The 25,107-nt window shown below is 36.3% G+C and overlaps 1 protein-coding gene across 8 annotated transcripts in view; it reads left to right on the top strand.

Annotated features, from left to right (window-relative positions):
* The window catches only part of TENM3 (teneurin transmembrane protein 3), a 1,309,047-nt gene that overhangs the window by 992,620 nt on the left and 291,320 nt on the right, over positions 1–25,107 (top strand). For all 8 annotated transcript variants that reach the window (XM_032684675.1, XM_032684682.1, XM_032684680.1 and 5 more), the window contains one exon: positions 12,336–12,614. In XM_032684675.1, the coding sequence (XP_032540566.1) occupies positions 12,336–12,614 (279 nt within the window). The remainder of the gene's footprint in view (positions 1–12,335; positions 12,615–25,107) is intronic.

Here is a 25,107-nt window from a genome sequence, read left to right as displayed (position 1 = left end):
TTTCCTCTTCACTCTCTTCAGAAAAGCGCATAGTATTTAGCCAATACTTATTGCCCAATATGCAAATTATATGTCTATAGGCCTAAAACGGTAGTCTGGGATGTATAATGTCCTCTTCACTTTTCAGTGGTCTCAGCACTGTCATCTGTGCCCACTTGATTTCCCTCATTATCCTTTCAATTCTTTTTTTGTCACTTATTGACTTCCTGTAATGTGTGCTGGTGTGGCACCTTTGGGGACTACCTGCAGGTTTGATAGGGTCAGGTAATAAAGGGCTTGTTTTGCAGTCCTAAGTAGTGTATTCCTTTGATTCATCTCTGACTGAGAATTTTCAGCTTCTGGCATGGGACGTATTTTGTGGAAAAGGTCTTGAAGGTCATTCCAGAGGATTTTAAATAATATATAAAACATGCTTCCCTGTGGTTTTGGGTTTTTTTCCTCCCTCTGCCTAGAAATAGAGTATAGATATGTGGCTTTGTTGATAGGCTGCTAAATCAACAAGAAATAAATCTATAAGAAAAAAAGGCAAGCTTTAATAAATAACTTTAATTGGGAATTTATTTTAAAATTAATCATGATCACTGTTTCACTTCTTTTGGCCCAGACTGTGTAAAATAACAATATGAAATTTCCAGTGTCCTCGGGAAAGTTACTGGAGCAGTTATGCGAGTTTTACAAGTCTCTCCAATGTGGCAGAATTAGAAATGTCTGTCTTTTTTATGAATGATATTTTAGGGTAAAGCCTTTCAAGCTTTCTGCTAATGAATCAGAACTTTCCCATCTTTTCTTTCCCGAGTTGATTCAGTACACGTCTTTGTGCTTCCTGCTTCCCAAAATCCGAAGGCAGAAACTCAGAAAGGGATACTGCTGTTGGAGTTAGGTGAGCTTTATTTAGTGGTAGCTTTATGCCACTTGTGGAGAGAAGATTCTCCAGTTGTCAGGAGAATCAGTTACAGGATCTTTTTCCTCAACATGAAATGTTGAATTTCATTTGCTTTAGATTAATTGTATAAATAGAAAAAAGAGTCTAAAAATATTTGTTTGTCATTATAATTCTAAAAACAGCATTTAAAATATATTGTACAATATTTAAACATGAAACTGTTATATAAATGGGACTATCTTGTCACTTTTGAACCCAATTGACAAGATTGAAAGAGCAGGTGTGCTTGTTTAGGAAATTGTAGCTACTTCTATTCAACATGCTTTCAGGTAATGTCAATGAGAGGTAAGACCATTTTTCTCAAGCCCCTTCATCTGTTGCAAAACTATTTTATTTTTTAAAAGCTTTCGGTAAGGATTATTTAGCCTACTCTTTTTAGAACTTCTAAATCAGTTTTTTATATTTGCTTAGTTTATAAACCCCACATAAGAATGAAAAAAAAATTGATAAACCTATGAATACTTAAACTCAACACCAGCCATGTAAATGAAGGCCATGAGCTTTTTTTCTTAAAGGAGTTTTTAGATACTTAATTTTATATTGCGTGTTTGAGAATATACCTAATCTCATGCTTGACAATGGATGAAGCTCAATGAAATACTGTTTACTTTCCTAGATGCAATGATATGATTTTTTGCTGTTTATGTGTTAGGGAGGAAGAAGACACTTATTTTCTTACAGTTTGAAGTATCCAACTATAAAGAGCAGCTGATTTAAAGTACAACTTCTCTAACTGAATTTAGCAACCCAAGTGCTTGTAGTTGATGGTGAGTCCCTGCCTATGGCCTCTTCCAACCCAAACCATTCTGTGATTGATTCTATGATTATGCCCAACTCTTGCTGAATTCAGGATTAAAGCTGACTATATGAGTTGAATTTCTGTACAGAGAAAAATTCCTGTGTTTAGGAAATTAAACTACCGTGTGAAGTGATATAAAGTGCATAGAGACTGCTATGCAAAAGTATCTGAAAGTATGACATGTCTATGGTGTGAGTGGAAAGGACTGTAGAAATACAGAAAGCAGTATTTTTGAAATTTTATTTGGAAAAATAATTGGAAGTAATAATATAACAATATTAAAATAATTTGAAAGACATCATGAATCACACCTGGACTCAGAAGGACTGAAAAAATTTCATATTATTAGTAAGAAAAATGCAGGCAGGCAAAAGGGGAAGAGAGGAATACTCAATATCTCTCAGGTAGTCATTATTCCATTTCAAAGATTTTTGTTGTTGCAGAAGAGTATAGTGGTCCTATAGAGTGATTCATGTATCATGTCAGTGAATTTTTTCACAGGAGCAAGAGGCTGAACCATAAGCACAGGTGGCAGGATGCAGTGCAGATTTGTGAGCATTCGTCATTCCTCACCAAATAATCAGAGCACTTTTTGCAAACTGTGTGCATTGAAAAGCTGAGCTGCAGGGCACCTTTTTCTGTTAGAAGACCCAGTGAGGTAGTGCAGGTTTTGTTAATTAATCAAATATGGTTTTTTCTGCAGGTAAAGGTATTTGGTCTTTTTAGATGGCTGTGAGAATGAGTTCACTGTGTTTATCAGTCAAACAATTTATTGTCAGCCAAGCCTCAATATCAATTTATTTTCATGCTATCCCTTTCAGTTTTGCAGGAGAAACTACTCCTATGCACGGTTTTGTACCTTTACTTAAGTGTCTAAATTAGATTAAACGACCTAAGAACTCCTTGAAGCTGCTAAAAGAGACACTGAATGTACCAAGTGAGTAAAGAAAAAAAAATTCCTTTCCTTCACAAGTCCACCCTGGATCATTGATACCAGGGTGCTAAAAAGCAAAGCCATTTACAGTACATTACAGTGTGTGGATATATCGCAGCTATTGTTCAGCTGCTATTCCCGTGACAATTAGATTTAGGTGCTGGAAAAATATCACCATTCAGCAAAAGAGGGACCTGAAACAGTGATATATATGACAATTTTATTTTATTATATAAGATATTAAACACTGTCAGAAATACATTTTTAATACTTCAGAAACCTGAACCTTAATTGCAGCTTCTGTCCTAATGTAATATGACTCCAAAGTCTATTGCTTTTAAATACTAGTTGCTCAAAATGAATTATTTGGATGGCAAAATGTTTAATCTTTTTAGTCACCATAAATGTCAACTGTAGGATTAAAGGATTTAAATGGTCATGATTTTAAACCTAAAGCTTGAGTAGTTTAAACCAGCCTGTCTGAAGCAGGGGAAGGATAGATACCCAAGACCATTTTTGATTTTTCGCTACCTATGCCTTATTGGTGAGCTGACTTTTGACTATTGAGTAGGCAAGTGATCCTCAAGAACTGAATCAGCTTGCTTTGCAGGTTATTTACACAAAGGTATGAAATAATGTATTAGTGACTTTGTGATCTCCCAATGAGCAAATTAATTACCATTCAGTGACATGTCAAGCGCTTTCTCTCAAAATCTGAGACACATATTAGAATTAGTGTTTTATGTTTCCTGGCTGCAGTGCAAGATGTGTCCTAATTGTTGTCGTGAGAGATCCTTTTTTGTTATGCTAAAACATGGCCACCTGCAGTGTCTGCCTGATTTCAGTGGGTAACTTCTGTAAGCAGCATACAGTGCCAGTATGTTCTGGATAATTTTGTGGCCTTGAGCTAAGCACATAACCTTCTGCCAGAGTTTTTTTTTTCCTTTTTTTACCTTCTGTATTATAGGAATAATACCACCTTCCCACCTCACAGGCATGTTGGGAAGATTAATTAGTTTCTGTTTGCAAAATGCTTTGAAGATGAAAAGCACTGCAAGTGCTAAGTAGTCTTATAATCTCATGTTGCTATACTAGTTACTTAAAGCAACAATAAGAAGTTAATTGGTTTTCAGGTTCCAGGTGATAAGGATCTGTTGACTTTTAAAGTTACTCTATTAGCTACAAAGTGGTACTAAGAAAAACATTTCTCTTTTTTTTTTTTTTGATTAGAAGTATATTTAGCTCACGCTCAGTGATATGCGCACATGCTCTAAGGTATTCATCTAGTTGAAACTGGCCCCTTGTGGGTCATGGCCTGTGTATGAGCTACAGATCCAGAGACAAAGGGCAGTTGTGATTCTCCAGGGAGAAATCAGCCTTGGTTATTGGCAGTAGACTGCTTGATCAGGCATTTCTACACAGCTACTACAGGTCCATAGAGTAAAAACCTTGTCTTCCAATAGTCCAGTTGCAAAATAGGAGAGTTAAGTTCTTGATCATAATGATTAAGGATTTATAAGATGAGCAAGGGGCCTTCACAAGGATTTTGAATCTCATGGAAAGGAAGATACTTAGAAGATCTGTAATCCTTTTATATCTTTCTTGTATCATATACTGAGATGTATGAGATGCTTCTGATGCTTCTGTTCATAATAAAAGCTAAACTGAGGACTAGGGAGATGAATGGATCACATGCATGGCTATGAAAGATGACTTGAGGATGTTAACATCTATGGAGAGAATATAGCCAGAAATTTGTGTGGTTAGAGATGGGGTGAGGGGAGAATGAGAGAGGCTGAAGAGTCCTGTCTCTGCTGTCTGTTGATTTAGTGCTTAGGGCTGAGATTCAGGGCTGGAGGCCAAGCTGTGAGTGATTGCTTATTCCATCAGTGGCAGATAAATGCATAAAGTGAAACAGAGATGTAAAAAAGGAGTAATTCCTCAGAAAGTTCCATGATACTTTCTGAAATTAGTTTGTAAAGTGTCACAACCTACTGGCTTGAGAGACAGTACTCTGTGTTACTGAGCTTATTAAAGCCAATTGAGGAAATGGCAAAGCCAAGGGAACATATTTGCTTCAAGCTTTTGTTTTTCTGCTTTTTTGTTTTGCAGTGCCATAAATATCTCTGAGTCATAAATCCCTTCTTGTTTTCAGCATAATGGACATTTCGTTAGAACATCTAAATTAGGACACTGCTACACTACATTTATTATGGGGGTTTACAGAGTGGAAAACCTCTTGAGGGGTTGTGACGGGTAGAGCGATAGAGGGGATGAGAGGTTTTCATTTCTGCGGAAGTTTTTGCGTCTGTATTCTGTGTTGTGGCTTGCATGTAGCTGCAGTGATGGTCTGAGCACCTCACTCTGTCCATGCATTGAAGAGTCAATTCCCATACTTGTGGGATACTTCTATATGAAATTCCACAAATTGAAATGTATAGGCTACTTTGAGTAGGAGTGTTGGGTTTTTCCTTTGTACCAGTTCATAGCCTGTAGAACTAATCAAGTTTTCTACAATGCAGAGGGTCTGTCTGCTCGCTTGTGGAGGCGGACATGCTTTTCCCTCATGGAAAGGCATAAATAACTGTGGAGTTTTCTCTCCTCCCCATATGGAGGAATAGCAGTAAGCCTGAGCTCTAGTTTGCATGCTTCTCTTTGTGCTACCTCCTTCCTCTTCTCCTTCTTTCCCGATTTCAAGCTGTATGTCATATCATTAGCATTGTACTGCCTTTATTGTGGCAGTTCATACCTGTCAGATCTGTGGTTGTAGGCTCTTTGCATACTGGATATCCATACATTGCTTACCCTTGGGTCATATTTTCTTCACATCTATCAAACTTAGGCTTTATTCTTATCTTGTAATAAATGGATGCTAGGATGTTGATGATTTGGTCTCAGAATGCAAAGATTAAGACAGAGGCCTAAAAATGTCTATACTGTCACTCTGCTCATGATCAAGACTTTGTGTTCTTTGCCACTCATGGAGTTGTATTTCTTTTCTAAATCTTCAAATCCTTTTTCCCCTCTTGCAGCCTGTGATCAGGACAGCTGTGTTAGTTTCTCTCAATTTAGTTTATATGTTATGTAATTGTAGTAATAAAATCAGATTTTTATATCAAATCCCCAAATTTGGAACCATAATATTTAAATTATTAATTCCCTTACTGGAACATGTTTTCTGTAGCTTCGAAACTTTGAACTGTGCAATTGTGAAATTATCTTCAACTGACTTTAATCTTACTCTGCAATAACTTCAGAAGGGCTTGACAAACAGTCTTTATCCCTATACTGGTTTAAGCAGTGTTTCTTATGTTCTAGTCTGTGGATTAGTACTGAAGATCCCCTGCCACCTCAAGCCTAGCAGGGAATAAAGTTACAAGTTTCCCATTCTGCGCTGGAAAAACAGTGGCAAGATGATACTGTTTTGTTCACATCAGTTCTTCTCTATATCAAAAAATAAAAACTTTCCCAGGCTGTCTTTTCAATCAGTGTCTCCTTGTGATTCTGTAGTAATAAAAATACATGGCTGGTTTAAATAACGGGTTTAAAATACTTTATTTCTCACAAATGTATGTGTGTACTTTTTTTTCCCCAAGAATTGACTTGGGTTTTGAATATTGCTTAAAGCTCTTTTATAAAGAGTTGCACAGTAAGTACAGCTCAGAGAACTTATAGTATCTGTCACTAGCCTTTTCAGAAGTCTCCAAGACCACATCTTATGGCCCCAAATACTTTCGTAGGTCCATGAGGAATGGGAGAACTGTGTGGTTAATATTTTTTGAGAATAACGAGGATTTGAAAACTATATGCACACTCGATGAGATTTAATATAATTTAATGCTCTTTGTTATTATGCAGTTTACTGGATATATTAGAGAAGCAGCTGTGTTTCATACAAATCTTACAGCTCCACTCCAAGTCACATGATGACAAGAAAAGGAGGTTAAGATGGAAGAGTGAATAGAGCGGAAAGGTCAAGAAAGGGAGATTAAGGGGTGACAAGGAAGATGGTTGTGATGAGTGAAAAGAAAAACAGGAATTAAGAACAAGAGGAAATGTGATACAGTGGATTAGGATGGTTTAAATTTCACAGATAATTTTCTCAAAAACAAAAGAAAAAAATCAGTCTGAAGTAATAACAACAAAATACTACACCAAATCAGAAAGAAAACATTAACATAGGCAAAGCTCATTGCTTGTCGTTCTTCACTGCAATTTCTTGCATCCTAGCAAACAGAATTCTGCAAGTAGCTTTGAAAACTCCTCTTAACTAAATATATTGTGACGTTTGTGTGACAGAATGGATGTATCACATCCATTAGACATTCTGTCTTTTGTATAATTACATTCTACCCACCTAACATTCTGACTTCTGGAGGCAGCATTTGTATGCTTCTTGTCGGAGTTTTCTACAGCATCTGAGGTATCAGTTTTGCTATTTTTTTTTAAAAAAAACCTTCTTCCTTTCATTTCCAGCAAATCTGTAATCCTACTATACATTTATTTCCATTTCTATGTGCTTCCTCTCAAGACCTTGCCTTACAATGGACCTCATTGTAAGTGTGTGTGTCACACTGTATTTGCTCCAGTAAATGGAAAATAACATTTTCAAAGTTACATATTTTCCCTTAAGAAATCAGCTAGAATTGGCATTTGGAAGATGATGATTCTTGTTAAACCAGTCCAGCTCTTCTTTGATGGTCTAGGAAGATGACATCTACCCCATCTACCCCATGTTCTTATTGGTCCTGTAGTGACTACTTAATACCCTGCAAATAAAAGGGTCAGTTTTACTACCTACTATCATATTAAAAGAAGCTACTTTTTGCATTTTGACTAGCATGCAATTGAACACTATTTTTCAGGAATTAATAAAGTGAATAGACTAGCTAGTTTGCATTTAAAAGAGCCATTTCTTCATACTTGTCATGTATGTGAGTTAGGATGGCAAAGTACTGTTGAATTAGGTCAGTAGTGTTGAGCTCTTGGTTGTACAGACACTATGAAGCATTTCAGATATGGTGCAGCTGTGTTCTGGCTTGTGCTTTTTAGAAAGTGTTTGGAGGTATTGAGAATGAGCTCCGCATCAAGAGCTTCAGTAAGAAAAACATATCCCCTATATAGTATCTAAATACGAAATCAAAAGGAAGTAAGCACTTTGCCCATATCAGAATGGCAGAAAGCAGCATGGTCCTGCAAGAGCCAAACTAATCAGAATTTTGAGTATGTACTTGGATAGGTTTGGGACTTTTGCCTTTTTGGTACTGTCTGTCCTTTTAGGACAAGACCAAAGTCAGCAAAGGCACTAACACTATAATTCCTCTGGTTTAAAAACTAGGGGAGTGGGTGTATTTTTATGCTAACTAGGCAGGTGCTTGGGAGGCTTTTCAGATTTGTATTTTTCTTTGCCTCATTTTCAAAATAGTCTATTGTTGCTAAAACCTGACTTGTCAACTTATCAGGGGTTAATGAATTAGTAAGGCCAGTGCTGATGTCTGGAGGTGTTGACGAATGTTCTTTTGGTTATTTTTTTTGTTCATTCCTTCTCTTTATTTCTTTCACTTTTTCACAGTTTTTAAGATAATATCTCTGTGTACGTATTTAGTATAGATCCAACTTAGAGCAAGGACTGATAACTGAAGAAACATGGGATCTTTTCTTTTGGTTAGTAGTTCTCTTCAAAAACCCATTTCCGCACATAACGTTTCCAATTTGAAGGTGAAGTTATTATGGATATCTTTGAATGACTTCCCTAGTTTAGGCCAGGGAAACAAATGGGACACAAGTGCAGCAACTTTCAGTTTAATTCTAGCTTTTAACTTCTGACTTTCTAAAGTAATACGTCATTTCTGAATACATCAAACTTGCTTTTAGCAATATTTGATTAAACTAAAAAAAAAAATCACTTCCATTTCTACACAATATAACCATTGTGATTCTGGCAGAGAAATATATATATATATACACAGTCCTTTAAGAATAATAATTATAAATATTGACTATATATATTATAAGTAGTTGGTATACATACAAAAAAGTATGTATTTAACTTATTTAACCAATCGTATGTGGATCATTGCTTACGCAGAAAGTAGTTACAACATAACAGGTAGGCTTGTATGGTTACTGTTGGCAAATGCTGTGTTTTTAGAAGTGATTGCTGCAGAAGCTTCTGAAAATTTTTTTTAGAGTTACTAATTAATTTTGTTCTTGTGTACACAAATGGGGGATGTCAGCAGTCCTCACAATAGCCATTAATTGATATTCCTAGACAAGAGGAATGTAGTATCTAATGGTTGAGTGGTGGTAAACAGCATTATTGTCAGTTTTTAAAATGTAGCTTCATGACGCATCAGCCCAAATAGTCCAAAACCCCCAAAGGTGTCTCCAGAACAAGGCTCCTTGAAATGTTGCATCTAATTTTGTTTCATACTTTTTTAAAGGAAAGCAAAAAACCCACAAAGCATTATGCCTATCTGTTTGTTCTGTGCCTACATTTTCTTCTTAGGAATTAGTTTATTACAGTGGCCAAACTGTTTTTAAATCTTTATGAACTCTTGAGACGCTTACTGTCAGTGGGAGAAATTGCAAATGTGTGTATAGTATAAGGAACTGATGATTAAATCCCTGACATGGAAGTCATTCTGGAAAGGTTAATTAGAAAATCTACAAACACAAGAAGAACATCCTCTCTTCATGCTCTTTTTTCCCTACTAAGCTCCTACAACCTCCTTTTCAGCTTTTATTTTGATTTCATAGTATTGTTCATTATCAGGTAAAAGCTCCCAGCTAGTCTGCTACCCACTAGGTCTGGGTCCCAGCTGTGTTCAGCTTCCCCTGGATCCTGAAAGATTTCCTGTTTTCATTGTTCAGAAATCTTAAGGTGATGTAAAATTTTTCTATTACATATATATAATTTCCTTTGGGATATAAATTCCTACACCAATAAATATTTTTATTTTTCCATATCAACTTTTCAGTTTGGCTTTTGTGGATTGTTCGGGGTTTTTTTGTTTTGTTTTTTCATTTGTGTAGGCAACTTACATGGAGTACAATCCTCTTAGTGAAGCTCTTAGGAAAGCTTTAATTCAGAAGATTATGTAGCCTGATGATTCTAAAGCTGTTATAACATTTCTGGGATATGTTGTAAAACTTCTCAGTGTAGTGAAAAACTCTAATATATTGAATGGGATGAGAGAGCAATATTCAAAACTGGTTCGCTTTTCTGTTTTGGCCCTATGACATGCAATCTTGGTGGGGGGTTTTTTAGCATTCATAAGAGGGGGAAAAAAGAGGAAAATATTTTATGTGGAGGTAGGCTGTTGTAAACTTAAAGTAAAAAAATAAAATACATTAATAGATGGTAGGTGGTATATTGTGCCTGAGACCGACTCTCCTAGAAAGATCAAGGAAGATGTTATATAAAGCCTGAAGTAATTTCTCCTAAAAATAAGTGTTTAAGAGGAAAATAAAAGTGTGTATGTGTGGGGAATAGTCTCTTCAAATCACTATACCTGCACAGATCTCTCCATGAGTGCAAAGAGGCTGTTTTTGCAATGGGGGGAGCCTGGAGTGTGTAGTGCAGGCTGGCAGAAGAGCTGCAGGTTGTGATGCTCAGCCGTTGCAGCTGGTCCTGTTGTGGCTAAAGAGACACTTTTTGTTTCTGTCTGCATCCTTCCTCACCTTCACATCTCAGCTCTGTGAGGTTGTGGGGACCATAGGAATAACAACTTACAGCATTGAAGTCAACAGCAGTTTTGTTAGTGGTTCAAGTAACTTTGTCTTTGGTCAAAAATACCTCTATCCTTTCCATTTTGCTTCTCAAGCCTCCTTTTTTTAGAACAAATGAGATGTTTGCGTGTGCAAACCTTAGCCCCTCCATATGTGTAGAGACACCTGCACATAGGCTTCTCCTACATTTGTCTCTGACTTGAGGCAACTGTTTGAAAATGTAGATTCACATAATAATGTACCAAACACATAAACTAGTGTTCTAGACTGTCACGCTTAGCGTATATGTATCAAAATGCAAAATAATAATAAGCATATTAGACACTTTACTACTTTCAGCTCTGACCCTATTACCACTGGGCAGTTTGTTTGGCCTGTTTAGTTTCAGCTCTCATAAAACCTGAAAATTCACATACCATGACAGCTTAAAAAAATTAAAAGATACTATCAGTATGCATGGTAATCCCTTTTCTTATACCCTTCACACTGTTCAGACATAGTCATAGATATGCTTACTCCTTTATATTTACCTCCCCAGCTATATTTTCATTAAAATAATATATTCACGCCTGCATAATAAATACTTAGATTTTTACCTAATTGTAGTAACTGATTTTTATTATTTATGAAAGTCATTGTCAGAATTCTTTTATGGTTCTGACTGCTAAGAAAATTATAGCAACAGCTTCATGTGATTACAGCAATAAAATAATAGATCACTTAAAAAACCTCAGTGACCAGTGCATTGACTCTTAATATTTCAGGAATTATTTACACTTCTATATTCACACTTCTGCAATTCTATTACTTTCTCATTGATAGGATTCTGTTCTTGCCATATTATAAGCTTCAATTATCTTGCTACTGTGTTTTTGTGTTAAGTGACTAATTTTGGAGAAATTAGGATGCTTGTCAGATTCAAAGATTGAATATATGTGCTAATTTTTTCTCAGAGCTATGAAATAATTGTGGGCTAGGGTGGAAAAGCATTATGGGTATAGGCATGCAAAGGAGCTTGCCAAGCGTCTATATATCATAAAATGTCTTAAATTTACAGACATAAAAGTAAGATGAAGACACAGCCATTAAAAAGGCAGTCATTTTTGAGTGTCGCATAATTTAGACACTCTAAGTTATTGAAGTGTCACAAGTTTATTGCGCCTAATTTATTAATACAATCATTTGGGATTCACTTATGTCTCTTGCTCTGCCCCAAAACAGAGGCTAACAGTGTTAAAATGCATAGACTCTGCTTCAGCAGTAAAAGTGAAAAATGCTTCTCAAAATGTGGTGACACAAAAAATAACAACTTTTCTGTAGTACTTGCAGGTAACGGATGGCCATATTCCTGTTTATTTGTATTTGTGTATTAAAGTATGACAGAGGGATCAAATAACCAGCTGAGTTTGATTCCCATTTAGCTTTCCCATTGTCACATTAGGGGACATCTGCATGGGGAAAATAGCCTGGTGCTTTGGCCTCTAACCAGAGTAAATAAACAAACAAAAAAAAACCACTTCAAAAACAACCAACTAAAAATCCTGACAAATACCCTGTTAAGTGCTTTGGAAGATAATTAAAAAAAAAAGAAAAAAATTTATAATTTATTTTTAATCCTTTCATGTACTGAATTGGCTTTTCTTAGTTAGCAGGTTCTGTTTTGTTTATTTGCTACCCAGGAGCACTTTTGGTGTGTTTAAGCAGTTGACAAAACAGTGCTGAGGTCTACTCTGAATGAAAATGGGCACTGCAGAGAGCTGGAGACAAAAGAATCCACTTGATTGTAATACAGACAGAGCTTTGACTAAACAGCTTATGTGATATCTGAGACAACAGTTATACACGTGAAGAGTTTTAACTTTTAGATTCTTTAAAACAAAATAATTAAAAAATTCTCACCTTTTGTTATCTTTTTTTCCCCTAATCAGGACAGAATTTTACCCTAAGGCAGTTAGGAGTTTGTGAACCAGCAGCTCGTCGAGGACTGGCATTTTGTGCGGAAATGGGGCTCCCCCACAGAGGTTACTCTATCAGTGCAGGGTCAGATGCTGATACTGAAAATGAAGGAGTGATGTCTCCAGAGCATGCCATGAGACTTTGGGGCAGGGGGGTCAAATCAGGGCGCAGTTCCTGTCTGTCGAGCCGTTCCAACTCAGCCCTCACTCTGACTGATACCGAACATGAAAACAAGTCCGACAGTGAAAATGGTAAGTTCTTACGCATATGCCCCTATATGAATTAATGTTTCATTGCTGTTTTGGTTGACACCCAGTAATTTTAAATCATTAAAGGAATGGCCTTGATTTATTTACCTTCTTTCCCCCCCCCCCCCCTTCCAGAAAAGTCAATATTCAGTGTCAGTCCTAACTAATGCAACCTTTGGGTGTGATGTTTTAGCTGTAATTTTGAAAGAGTTTAATCACAAAAATAGATTATTATTATTATCTCAGGCCATGTCACCTGTTACCCTCTGGGGAACAGCTTAGCGGTGATAAAGTTGTTCCCCAAGCCAACTTGCATTCAAAAGTTTCATTGTAAACTGTTCTTCAAGACATCTTGGAGAAGCTGCAGAATCTAGAATGAATGAATGAATGCAAAGAATAGCCTATTAACAGGACTCATGTGATTGGAAAAGAAATTTGATTGTGTTTTAAACTTCTTAGCTGATGAGGAATTGCAATTGTGGTGAAGAGGGACATGTGGCCTTGGATGTGCTAGTGGGACTGGATTACTGTGCAATTAAAATCTATAACAAAATTCTTAACAGAAGCTTTGTAGGATGTGGGATATGACCATTGTATATTAAGTCTTAGTGGTTAAATGAAAATAGGTTAATACAATTGACTGATTCGTTTTTCAAAGTTTTTTTACCTCCTCTTGAGGTTATGAACAGAATCTAATGTGTTGTTAAATGCTAAATGCACAGATCTTGGAAAACGTTTTATCTTTTAACTTCTTTTTACCTGTAGAAGTTTTTCAGCTTTACTGGAATTAAAATGTTGTTCTGTTAACTTCATGACAAATTCAAGAGGAAATTAAAAAGAAGAGTGACAATGAAAATTAGTGATGGCTATTGCCTACATGTCTACATGTAGTTTTATTAATTTATTAAACCTGTCTGTTCAGCTGTACAAAAGTCAGAGCAATTTTATTGCTATCCTCTGGCAATAGCTGTAACACATTGTGGGAAACAGCAATGTAGGTGTGTATGTATGATAATCCTTAAAAGAACAGTGTGTTTTTATTTTAAACTACAAGCAATAAAGTTTAATTTTTCCTATTTATTATTTTAACTTCAGTTTGAGAAAACAAAACCAAAGCTGTATTTTGGTATTATTCATAGTTGTTTTTTCCTCTGGTGGCTGGTTCTACCTGAAGATGCCTGTGCAAAACAGCTGTCTCAAATGGGACCCTCCTTTTTGTGTTGGACCGAATCCTCCACGGTACCTGAGCTGACAGCTCTATGTTCACAGGTGTCTTGTGTCATGCTTGGAAAACTTTTTTTGAGTCAAAGGCAAGTTCTGAAAGAGGAGCGCAAGAGTACTTGCCTACAGCTTTTTGGCAGTGAAGTTTCTGTGGGATAATGTTTGACATTTCGGCTGCAAAGCAATCTAGAATAAATTGTTGAGCAGTCCTGTGATTTTTCCTTTTGAAAGGTCTATGCTGAAAGAGATTCTCTTGAGCCTTTTGTAAAACCCTGGGTTAATGATCTTGAAAATATGTATTTATATACACATGCATGCACATAGACTATTTCCATAGAAAGCCATATCATTACATTACCACAGAGGTGACTGCTTCAGAAGTACCATAGGTTTGCTATACTTTTTAATAGGTTTTATATTTACAATTTTTAAAAAGGCAAATTGTCGATTACGATATGCCAAAACTTCCTCCATCAGATTAAAGTTAGAGTGTTTTGTTTTTTCATGTGTGAGAAGACTGTCAATATGTTAGCAAATACATTATTCTGCAGTGGTTAAAATCATGCAAGGAATGTCTGGCGTTTGATACAACTTCAATGAAGAGTTTAGCCACTAAAAAGGATTACAGTTGATTTATTTATTAATAGGGAGGCCAGCAGTCCAACTTAAGAATATACTGGGACTGCTGTGAAGCTAATGAAATTTTGATGGTTTGAGAGTCCCCTAGGGTTATAAAACATATATAATGTGGACCATGTCATGGGCTGCTGTTTCAGTGGCAATGATAGAGTGGTGAAAAGCTTGATCTTCTTTGGTATTTTTCTCTGAATTTTTGTTCCCACTGAACATGGAAGATTTAGCTGAGAAATCGTTTTATACACGTAGTTGGAATTCCGTATGTTTAATCCTCACAGTAGAATATAAAAAAAAAAAAATCACTTAAAACCAAGGAAGCTGTAGTGCCCTGGCAGGAGCAGGTGCCCTAATCAAAGGACTAAACTGCAGATGTGAGTTTTGTTATTTTATGACCTAAAGTTAACAGCTATGCCAATATACTGTTAAAATCTGACAAACCTGATAAGGCTACAAAACCAAAGGTAAGAGTTACAACAGGTCCTCTGCGCTGCATCCCTCTTTGTTATGTGTGAAAGATTCTTGACTGAATTTTGATGGAAGTGTTTTACAGGTAAATGCATTTCTATGGAGCAGGTTTATCTCGAAGGTGAATAAGGAGCAAACAGTTACGATTAAGAAAACACAACACCACCAGATCACACTTTCCTCAAGTAAAGGCCTCATTATTTGAGTGATCCCACTGTTCACTCAGTAAAAGTATTCACTGTTTAAATGGTCCATTTCCATAAGCAGACATTATTGGAGTTAATTGGACTTGTCGGGTGACTTATCCTATAGATTTATGACCTCAGGATTAACAATTTGATGAATGTACTTGGGGTTTTCTTTCTTGCAAGTTAGGCAAGAAGAGAAGCTTGGCAATAAAGTACTATTTTCTTTCCTGCCTTGTAACCATTGTGTATATTTGCTCTTCTGAAATAATTGTGGATTGCATATCTCTCAGGAAGCAAAACTTGCAGTTCTGTTGCATAGTTAAGTAAGTGGCATAGTTTGCTGAAAATACTTTTACTTGTCAGGTCTTAACAAAATGTTTCTAAGATCCTAAAAAAGTGACTTAGATTTGTAAATAATATTGGAATGTTTAGAAGTTTCTTTAAACAAATAACATTGCACATGATCAAGTTGCAAAATTTTATATATACTAAGAACATACCATGAATGCCAGCAGATTTTTTTTTTTTTAAGAAAAAAATACAAGGTTTATCAAACATAGGGTTTATAGATGTATTCTCACATCAAAGTTTTAGGTTAGTGCTCAGTAAATAATTCTGAATAGAAATATCTTTCTTTTACTTCATTCAAGTTCCATATACGACTCTTGGCATCATATTCTGAGAGATTTGTCATGTCAGCCTCCCTGAAGGAGGACCTGCATCCGTTAATCTGGGCAACCTACCAGTGTCATGTACAGTATGATGTATTGGTTGGAGCACACTGAGATGTTTCTTCAGGCTTTCTTCTCCATTCCCATTGCAAGTTGTTTCATAAATGCTGCATCTACAAATTTATGTTGGTAATTGTGCTAGGAGCTGTCACTTTGAAATACAAGCAGCCAGTTACTTTATGTTGTTAAGATATTCTAAGATTACTAAACTTGTCTTTTAAACTGGATAAATATTCCAGCAGAGTATGAGCTAGAAGCTGTAGTTAGGCTTCAAATGGCCCATTTGCTTAAAGGGTCAGTATATTTTTAAGATATCTTAAAATCCACTTACATATTTAAATTATTTTTTAAATCCATTAAACTGCAATCTCTGACTTAATGAGACATCAGAAGGTTAATAAGCAAGACATGAAAGCTAATTGAGCAAGTTACTCCAAAAGTGCAGCACCTTATTATTATTTATCCCTGTAAAGTTATTTGATCAGTTTTGTATGCACTTTTTGTGCTGGCCTGAAAGTCAGGCTGTGGCAGTGATTCTGATTGGAATGTCACTCATATATAAGACTCAAGACTTATGTCAAGTCCATGTCACTTTCTACTCCTTTGGAAGCAGTAGTGACAGTGCTTGTGAAAAAGAGTTGGGCACTCCAGGGACATGCATACCACATGGCTGACTACCACAAAGGCTACCTGGGCACATAGAAAGTACTTCTGATGGCACTAGAATATAGGGATTATTTTTTTTTTAATTTAGCGAGAGTTTTGCACTGATGGGTGTTAGAAGACTAGGGAAGATCAGGATGTAACAAAATAAAAGGAATAAAGGGAGAGAGGAAGTGTAAATTCATGGTCTCAGGCAGTCATTCAGAATTGGTTAGATAAATGGTTTGAAACTTGAACTGAGTTTTCACAGCTACAGAAAAGTAGATATTGCTGGTAGAGTGTTCATTGCTGAGAGCTTCTATAAAGAGAAAATATCAGTTTATCAGATATATGAGCACCTGCTTGTTTCCTCTCCAAGTTCAGACAGTTTCTAAAGACAGCATTCTTGTGAACCTAATACTCTCTTATCCTTCCAGAATGATGAATTTACTGGCATTCAGATATCTGAAACCCAAGAAATACATCGGTAAGATACTTGTCAAGACATTTTAAATCTCTTCTCTCTAACCCAGTTCATCTGTAACATATACCTGAACTCTGTATTCTTAAATAATGCACATAATTCAGGAAGTAGTGTTACACGTTTTCATCCATTTAACGTCTCTCTTTATGCTAAGGCCCAAAACTTGATTTAAATAAACCCTATTGAATAGGAGCTGCTTGGTACATGCTGAGCCTGCGGATCAAAACCAGCCACATAGCTGGTGAATTAATCCTCATCTTACTGCCATATCACCAATTACAGTTTCTTCACTCTTTCCCATAGTGTTCCATCCAGAAATCGTCTGCTTCTCATTAAGCATGCCAATACCTCTTAAATCTTGCTTTGCTGCTAAGAAATTTCTTGACCAGGAAATCGGTCTGTTTTATTGTTGACAGCAGTCAGCTCTGAAATAATATTTAATATATAAGTAGGCATACAAATTTTTCTTTGGTTACAGAGACATGGAACAGAAATCCATAAACAAAAGTAGTCATCTGGTTTTCTGCAATATTATCAAATGTTTTCTATAGTTATGCCAATTTTCAGATTCTATTATTGTAGTTCAGTGGATATATTTCAATTAATTATCTTCTCAGCATTCACTGTTAATGCAGTTGAAAATCACGTTCATAATTCCTTTGGCTGGTGACAACAGCTGGGCTGACCTTTTTGCAGTAACTTTTTGGGATCTCATAGATTTCAGAGGTTTAAGTCTCACTAAACCTGATGTTGAGGAAAAGCATGAGATTCCAAAGGACCATCTTAATTATGCTTTCACCATGGGAGCCTGATACAGAACATAGGCCAGAGGATGAGGCTCTTTGGCAACACTTAGACAAATCTGATGTGCAGGAACTCTAGGTTTAAAAACTGCTGACAGCAATAAAATTAGAATTGGAGTCTGTAAGGGAAAACAAATCAAAGCACAAAATTTCGGAGAATTCACTCTTGGCTGTTAAGCTTATAAATCCTTCTAATGTTAAGGAGTGGTGGAAAAGGTATCTAAAGACCAACTGTCATAGCTCAGGATTTCTCCACATATCTGAGTTTTAAGAAAAAAAATGCAGAAAAAGAAAGAAAGGTCAAAATTTTGAGGAGGAGTTTACGAAGATGCTTCAGGAGGACTTTGGGGAAATCCAAGCATACAATTAAAATTGAGGCACAATCAGTAAAAAAGTAGAGTGTTATAGAGAAATATGAATGCTAAGAAAAGGGAAGAGACAGAGTTGATTTATTACTTAACAGTGAAGGAAGATTATATTGCTGATGTGTTTTCTTCTGGTTGTTTGTGTTTCAGCATTTGCTACCTGAGTAACTGAACACTTGTACTCTTAAATAAAGGATTACAGATTACTTAGGTAAATAAATTTTGTCCTGCATGTACAGAGTATCTACAGCCTCTGGGCTTTTTATGATTCATGTGTGAGAAACCACTGATGATGGATGTGGTTGTAGAAGGTAAAAAGGAGGAGGAATCAGTGCCCAATCAGTTAGATGGGAAACACCCAAGAAAAAAATTGTAAAAAGTTTATGCTTCTTAACAATAAGTATGTGTTTGTACTAAATGAGTCTTGTCAAGGTGTAGTGCTTTCCTTCTGTGGAAGTGTAAGCCACTCCTTGATAAGAAAAATAGAGCAGATGCTAGTAGTAAAAGGTGTTTTGATACTGGGGGGGCCTTCTGACACTACCTCAATCCTGACATACTCATGAATAGGGAGATGAAGTCTATGTTCATTATTACAAGACAAATGTACAACTTACTGGAAAAATCCACAGGAAATAATTATCATTACTTCATAAACTGACAAGTTGAATCAAGTAGTGTGCCACGTAATGTGTTGAGATTTTCTTAATGACTTAGATAATACAAATAGAATATTGTAACTCAGAAAGAATCACATAGGCTTTGTAGGACAGGATGTAACCTGAAGAAATAATTCTGCAAGAAAAAATGCAGTTCAGTAAATACAAATGCAAAGACTGATTTAGGTGAGCTTGCTCAAAGTCTTGTTCAGTAGAGTTTTGAAATCTGCAAGAGAGAGAGCACATCATTTCAAGGCAACTGTTCTGGTGTTTAACCAACTTAATTGGGAATCTTTTTCCCCTTTATATCTAATCAGAGTTTCTCTTGCTGCAGTTGTGACCACTGCATTGGATGGTGGAACACCAAAGTTAGATTTCCACCTTTTGCCTCTTCCAAGCTCCCTCAGCTTCTCCTCAAGTTGTATGCACTCCAGTCATCATTGGCAGCCTTCACTGAATTCATTCCAATTTGTCAGTGTTGGACTGGCAAGCCCCACATGGAATATTGTACTCTAGTAAGGTCTTCAAATACTGACTAAAAGGAACTAATCACTTCCCATGGTATGCTGGCTCCATTCTTTTGAATGTAACCCAGTATGTGGTTAGGCCTTATTGTTGAAAGGGCACACTGCTGAACTTGTCCACAGTGACTCCCCAGGTCCTTTACTGCAAAGCTGCTTTCCAGCAGGCTTCCAGCTAGTACTGTTAGATGTGGTTATACTGCCTTTGGAATTAATAGGTTTTTTTCAGCCAATTCTTACAGCCTGTTGAGATCCCTCTGAAAGACAATCCTGCCCTGCAGTGTGTTGATCACTCTTTCCAGCTTGGTGTCATCCACAAACTTGCTAAGGGCACATTCCATCCTATTAATTCTCAATATGTTAAATGTAGTACAGACATAAAACACTATCAATCCCAATATTAGCCCCTGAGGAATGCCAGTAATGTTGGCCAACAGTTGCTCTTTGCACTACAAACCACTATTTTTTCAGCCTCTTCATACAACCGATTTTCCACAAACTCCACTTTGTAACTCACCCAGTCAGTCCATCTCTCTCCAGTTTGGCTACCAGGATACTATGGGAGACCATGTTGAAAGTCATGCTAAAGTCAAGGAAAACAATATCTGCTGCTTTCCTTTTGTCGGCTGAGATTAGCTGTTTGTTAGCTAATGAGCAGTCAGGTTGTTTGGGTGTGATTTGCCTTAAGTACATGTTGGCTGTTCTCATTCACTTTCTTTTCCTGGAGGCCTGTCCTGGCATATGAAGAATGACTCCAGCAGTACTTGTTCCATAATCTTCCCTGGGAGACTGGGATGAGGCTGACTGCCTCTACTTCCACATATACTCCTTACCCATCTTGAAGATAACATGCCCTTAGTCTTCTGAATAGTCATCAGGAGCCTTCCTCCATTGCCATGACATTTCAGGGAATCGAACTGTGGCCTTTCCATGATGGCCTCCTGTCTGGGCCCCTGGACTTGTGTATACCCGTCGTGCAAACGTGGTACCTAACAGCTCACTTTTCCTCTGAGGGCTTCTCAGCTGTGGTTGAGCTTTTGCTTCTCCATTCCCCATCCTGCATGTCCAGGAAACATGTATGTATTCCCCCTGGATAGCCGTCACCTCAAGGTCGTAGTGGTTATTGGTCAGTAGTGTTTTCTGTGGTATGTGACTGTTTCTTCCATGAGTTTGTAATGTACCTACTCAAATAATCCTGCTGCTGCATCAGTGCAGTGCAGACAGAAATAACTGCATTTGTGACTGGTTTTGGGACTATATTTTGAGGAAAATGCCAGACAACTGGAGGCCTAGAGAAAGGTTAACAAGCATGATCAGAAGTTTTAAACACATGACACTAGGACAGATTGGGAGAACGTAGCCTGCTGTGCCTACTGTGTTCTGTCTAGATATTGCTGCTGTTACAAAGGCCACATATGGCAAATAGGGCCAGAGGCAAATAGTGTGAATAGCAAAAAGTACAAGTTAGTCAGACAATGGCATTCCAAGAGTAGCTCAGTGAAAGAGATTGCTGAAAGAGATGCGGATATTTAATCATCTAACCTATTTTCTAAAACAATTTTTAAGTGCTGGTGTAGTTACTGTTGGTCTTTGTGGAAGAGGGTGGACAATAGAAATTCTTCACTTCCTTTCTGGTTTTGTTTTTTGTGAGTCATTTGTTTTATTCAACCCAAAAATTAATAAGCAGGAAGCATGTTGAGAAAATTAAGACCATAAAAATGTTGCCCCACAACATAATATAATATTAATATTGATATAGTTTTTTCTTCTAATTGGAAATGGTTAACTTTTCATAGACTTTTTTTCTTATTATAAATTTTATATAAAAATATTGCTTTTCAGTTCCCCTAAACAAAATGTGTTGTTCTGGATGTACTTCTGCAAAGAAACCTTAAAGCAAACAGCTCTTTTTTTATCTAAGTTATGTTTTAATTGTGGCGTTGCTATGAGAGTAAAGCATGCTTTGCACATCTATAAACCAATAATCTCTGCTGTTTTGATTTGGAATGTGGTTTTTATGTCCTTGAAAAATAACGGTGGTAGCAATAAATGGTTTTAATTAATGAATTAGAGAGGAAAATATTTGCTGAATCAGGTTTATTGACATAATTGTTATTAGAATAAAAAGGAGGAAAAAATATCTGTCAGCTGTGACACTATTTGGTTTGTTGACATTTGTAAGAAAGTTTCTCAACTACTATTTTCTTAATTTCTTGTATAGTTATTTTGATACAGTGGGAGGTGTGTAGGCATACGTACGTATATATAGATAAATATCGTTATATTCATCAGCTAAAACCAAAGTAATGGTAGAGGTAAAGTTTGAATAATACGTGTTCTATATAAAAAGTAGGCTTATTCATATTCAATTGTTTTAAAGGTATTTTTTAAGCTTTATCTAATTTTGATTTGCAATAAGATTTTAATTGCATTTACTTTTATAATTAAATATGTCATATTGAGAAATAATCTAATAATGATTTCAACTTTAAAATAAACATAGGTTGTGCTATTGTAAGAGTATCAGTAATAATTACATTTGACAGCTTTTGTATGCTGGTCAAATAACAGCCAGAGAAAAGCTATCAAGAAGATTTCTTTTTTACAGAAAGCTGCAAAGGCTTTTGGAATAGACAGTTCTTTGAAACTAACTCTTATTAAACCCATGTAATTACTTACTTTGATGTTTTCTGGATAAAAAGTTTTTTTTTCTTTGATTCAAATGAGAATTCACTGTAAAATTAAATTTCAAGTCAGATTTGAAAATTAATTCTATTTACAATTATTAATATGTGGGCAAAACTGTTCAGAACTTCTTTTGGTCTATATAATATAGTGATCTGTTGGCAAAATTTAAGCTGCTTTTATTGATTTAAGGTGAGAAGAGGATGAAGTCTCTAATCTCAGAAAAAGAAATGTTTGATAAGAAGCTGTGGTTTTGATTTTTATTCCACATACTCCTTATCCCTGCCCATTCAGTATACCATTTTTTTCCTTAATTATATCAGGTTGGTGTTTAATTATGTATTGTTTTCACCTGTAATTGTAAAGAAGAAGAAATGTGCTTTTAGCTCACTAAAACTAGGAAGAACGATTTTTTTTCACTCTGCCTTAGAAACCTTTCAGTGGAAAGGCGTTTGATGACTGCTGTGATTATTGTGGCTTCTGTATAGTATGTGGAAATTTGCAAAATTCATATAAATATCTTACTTTGATATTATTTCTTTTTTTTTAAATTTCACATTTGTGAACCCACAGCATTAAGTAAAGAAAGATGAAGGGAAACCCTTATGGATTAAATTACGAATATGCAAATGTTTGGTAGGTGTGTGTATCTCATATCTGCTCTAAAAGTGTCCATAATAAATAACAGTTTTCCCAGAGTTTGAAGATTCTGTGCAACTGCTATAACAGATCTGTACTGCTGCTGGCGAATCCCTCCCTGGGGTACTGTGGCTTCTGACTAGGTACATCTGAGACAAAATGTGAGCACTTCCATCCTTGGTGCAGTATTCACAGCAGAAAAAGAAGCTACTGACCTGGGAAACCCTGGTTCTTGATTGTCAGGCCACGACAGAGAAGCGACTGACAACAGGATGACTTCTCTGGTTGACTGCATTATGGTTACTTTTTGTCTTGTGAAATATATTAATAAATGTGTGTATATGGCTATGTATGCATGTATATGGCTATCCTTACAACACCTTTTCTTATACGTTTTTCCTTACAGCTCATACACGTGGCTTTCATACAGATTAAACATATAGGGCTGAAGATCAGTTGTTTCCTCTTCAAATGACTGAGAAACTTTAGAGCATTTTCCTAGTGAATCCATGTGCGATCATGAGCATGGGCAAAGGAACTGGTGTTACACATCTGCCAGTTGAATTACTGTATGCTGGAGAAAGAGATTGACTCCGCCCTCCAATCACTGGGGTTTAATAAATGTAATACTTCTATAAACTACTTTAAAGTTACAAATAAATTGCTTTGGATAATTGCTGATGACTAATACTATGAAGTCTCAGTCTGCACCTGTGGCAGACTAAAGAGTTTGGGTTGCTTTGTTTGTCTACAAAACTTAAATTTGTTTTTGTAGTGGGTTTCACTGAACCCAACTGTATTGGTCACTTGTGCTGTTTGAAGAAAAATAGCAGAAATGAGAAGTGTAAGATATTTTTGGGCAAAATTTAGTTCTTTGATAAGGTTTCAGAATTGTCTTTTCTGCCTGCTGTGGAAGACGGCTATTGAATGTATCAAGGTAGTTTATAATCTTTTAAGTTCTTTTGAATATTCAAAGTTTCCAAGATATCTGGGTCAAAATGACTTTGAAAGAAATGGCCTTAGTTAAATGAATAGTATCCAATCTCCTTCAATGTAGATTTAACTAGAATTGTTCAGGCTGCTAAGTTCTTCATTGCATGATTGCTGTATGCTCTATAAGGAGATTTATTTAAAATTGCTTAAAAGCTGCACTCAGTAGTGGGGAATTCTGCTGCTCGTTCCCTTAACTACTTTAGCTGCAGAGAACATATGACGTCTTTTTCATTAACTGTCTTTGCTGCTTGTTTGCTTTCAGTGGAGTTCTAGGAGATTGTTATATTGTTTTGTAAACTCAATATTGCTGGATCCTGGCTGCTTATGGCAATTGAGATGAGATTAGATGCTTTTGTTAACAGGCCCCAGACTTTAAATTTATAGGGACTAGGCACCATCTGTTCTCAATTAAAGGTCCTGAGGTCTGAAATTAATTCCTTCCATTGGTCCATTAGACTCAATCTTTTGACCTGAAGTCATGATAAGGTTATATTAGCCTCTCGAGTCTTGGAAAAATGAGGAGTTCACGCAGGGGCAATGCTGAATATTCCTATTAGTCCTTGTATCAGTGTAGTTAGAAGGCAGAAAGCAATGATTGTTTTTCCATTTTACAGGTAGAGTGAGATTTTTTTAAAAGTGCCCTGGAGATTTAGAGCTCACATCCTCATGAGTTGTAATAGGACCTGTGCTTCTAAATTATAGAAGTGCTATTGAAAATCTTTCCCAGAAAAATCAAATTAGTATAGAGAATGTTGATTAAATTCACAGAAAGACTTGATATAGAAGTGGGCTCACCGTATAAGTCTATTGTTCCCAGATTCACGTTTGCTCGTTAGATTAGCTGTGTTGTGCTTCAGCTGTCTTTCATTGATTCCTTCTGCAGCTGCAAAATGATGGGGGATCTTACCAGAAGTCCTGGCTCTAGAATTGTTCAGCCAGTGCATTTGCTGAATTTATATCTGTCCTGTTGTGTGTAGATGGTGCAGAGAAGAAATGGATGGATGGACAAATTGGTTCATATTTTTGTGGTTGTTACTCCCCCTCCTTCTCATTTCCTTTCTATATTTTACTGAAAATTGAGGTTTGCTCTGTCAAAATACAGCAGGAAATACTGTGGAGTAGAGGGAATCTATAGCCACAAGCCTTTTAGCTTCAAAGGAAAAGCTCCAAGATGCCAAATAGCTGTGCTAGTTACTTAAATTTACTGGCAGTTCCTATACACAGTTCAGGTTTCAGGATCTGGTAGTTCCTCAGCAGACTTTGGTTTTATTTACACAGTGCTAATGATCTCCTGGAAGACAGTTTGTATTGTTTTTGAGACTGAAGTTTCTTCAATGTCTTAAGAATATTGCTGCCCTAACCCAAAATGCAATTTATCATAATGTTTTGGGATCTGCTGGCCATTAGGCTATGAGTAGCAAAGCAAAAAGAGAGTTCATATTCCTGTTTTTGTTCCTATCCAACGAT

This window comes from Chiroxiphia lanceolata, chromosome 4 (assembly GCF_009829145.1).
Source record: "Chiroxiphia lanceolata isolate bChiLan1 chromosome 4, bChiLan1.pri, whole genome shotgun sequence".
NCBI classification, from domain to species: domain Eukaryota; kingdom Metazoa; phylum Chordata; class Aves; order Passeriformes; family Pipridae; genus Chiroxiphia; species Chiroxiphia lanceolata.
Note: the sequence above shows the minus strand (reverse complement) of the source record. Positions and strands in the feature narration are given on the sequence as shown.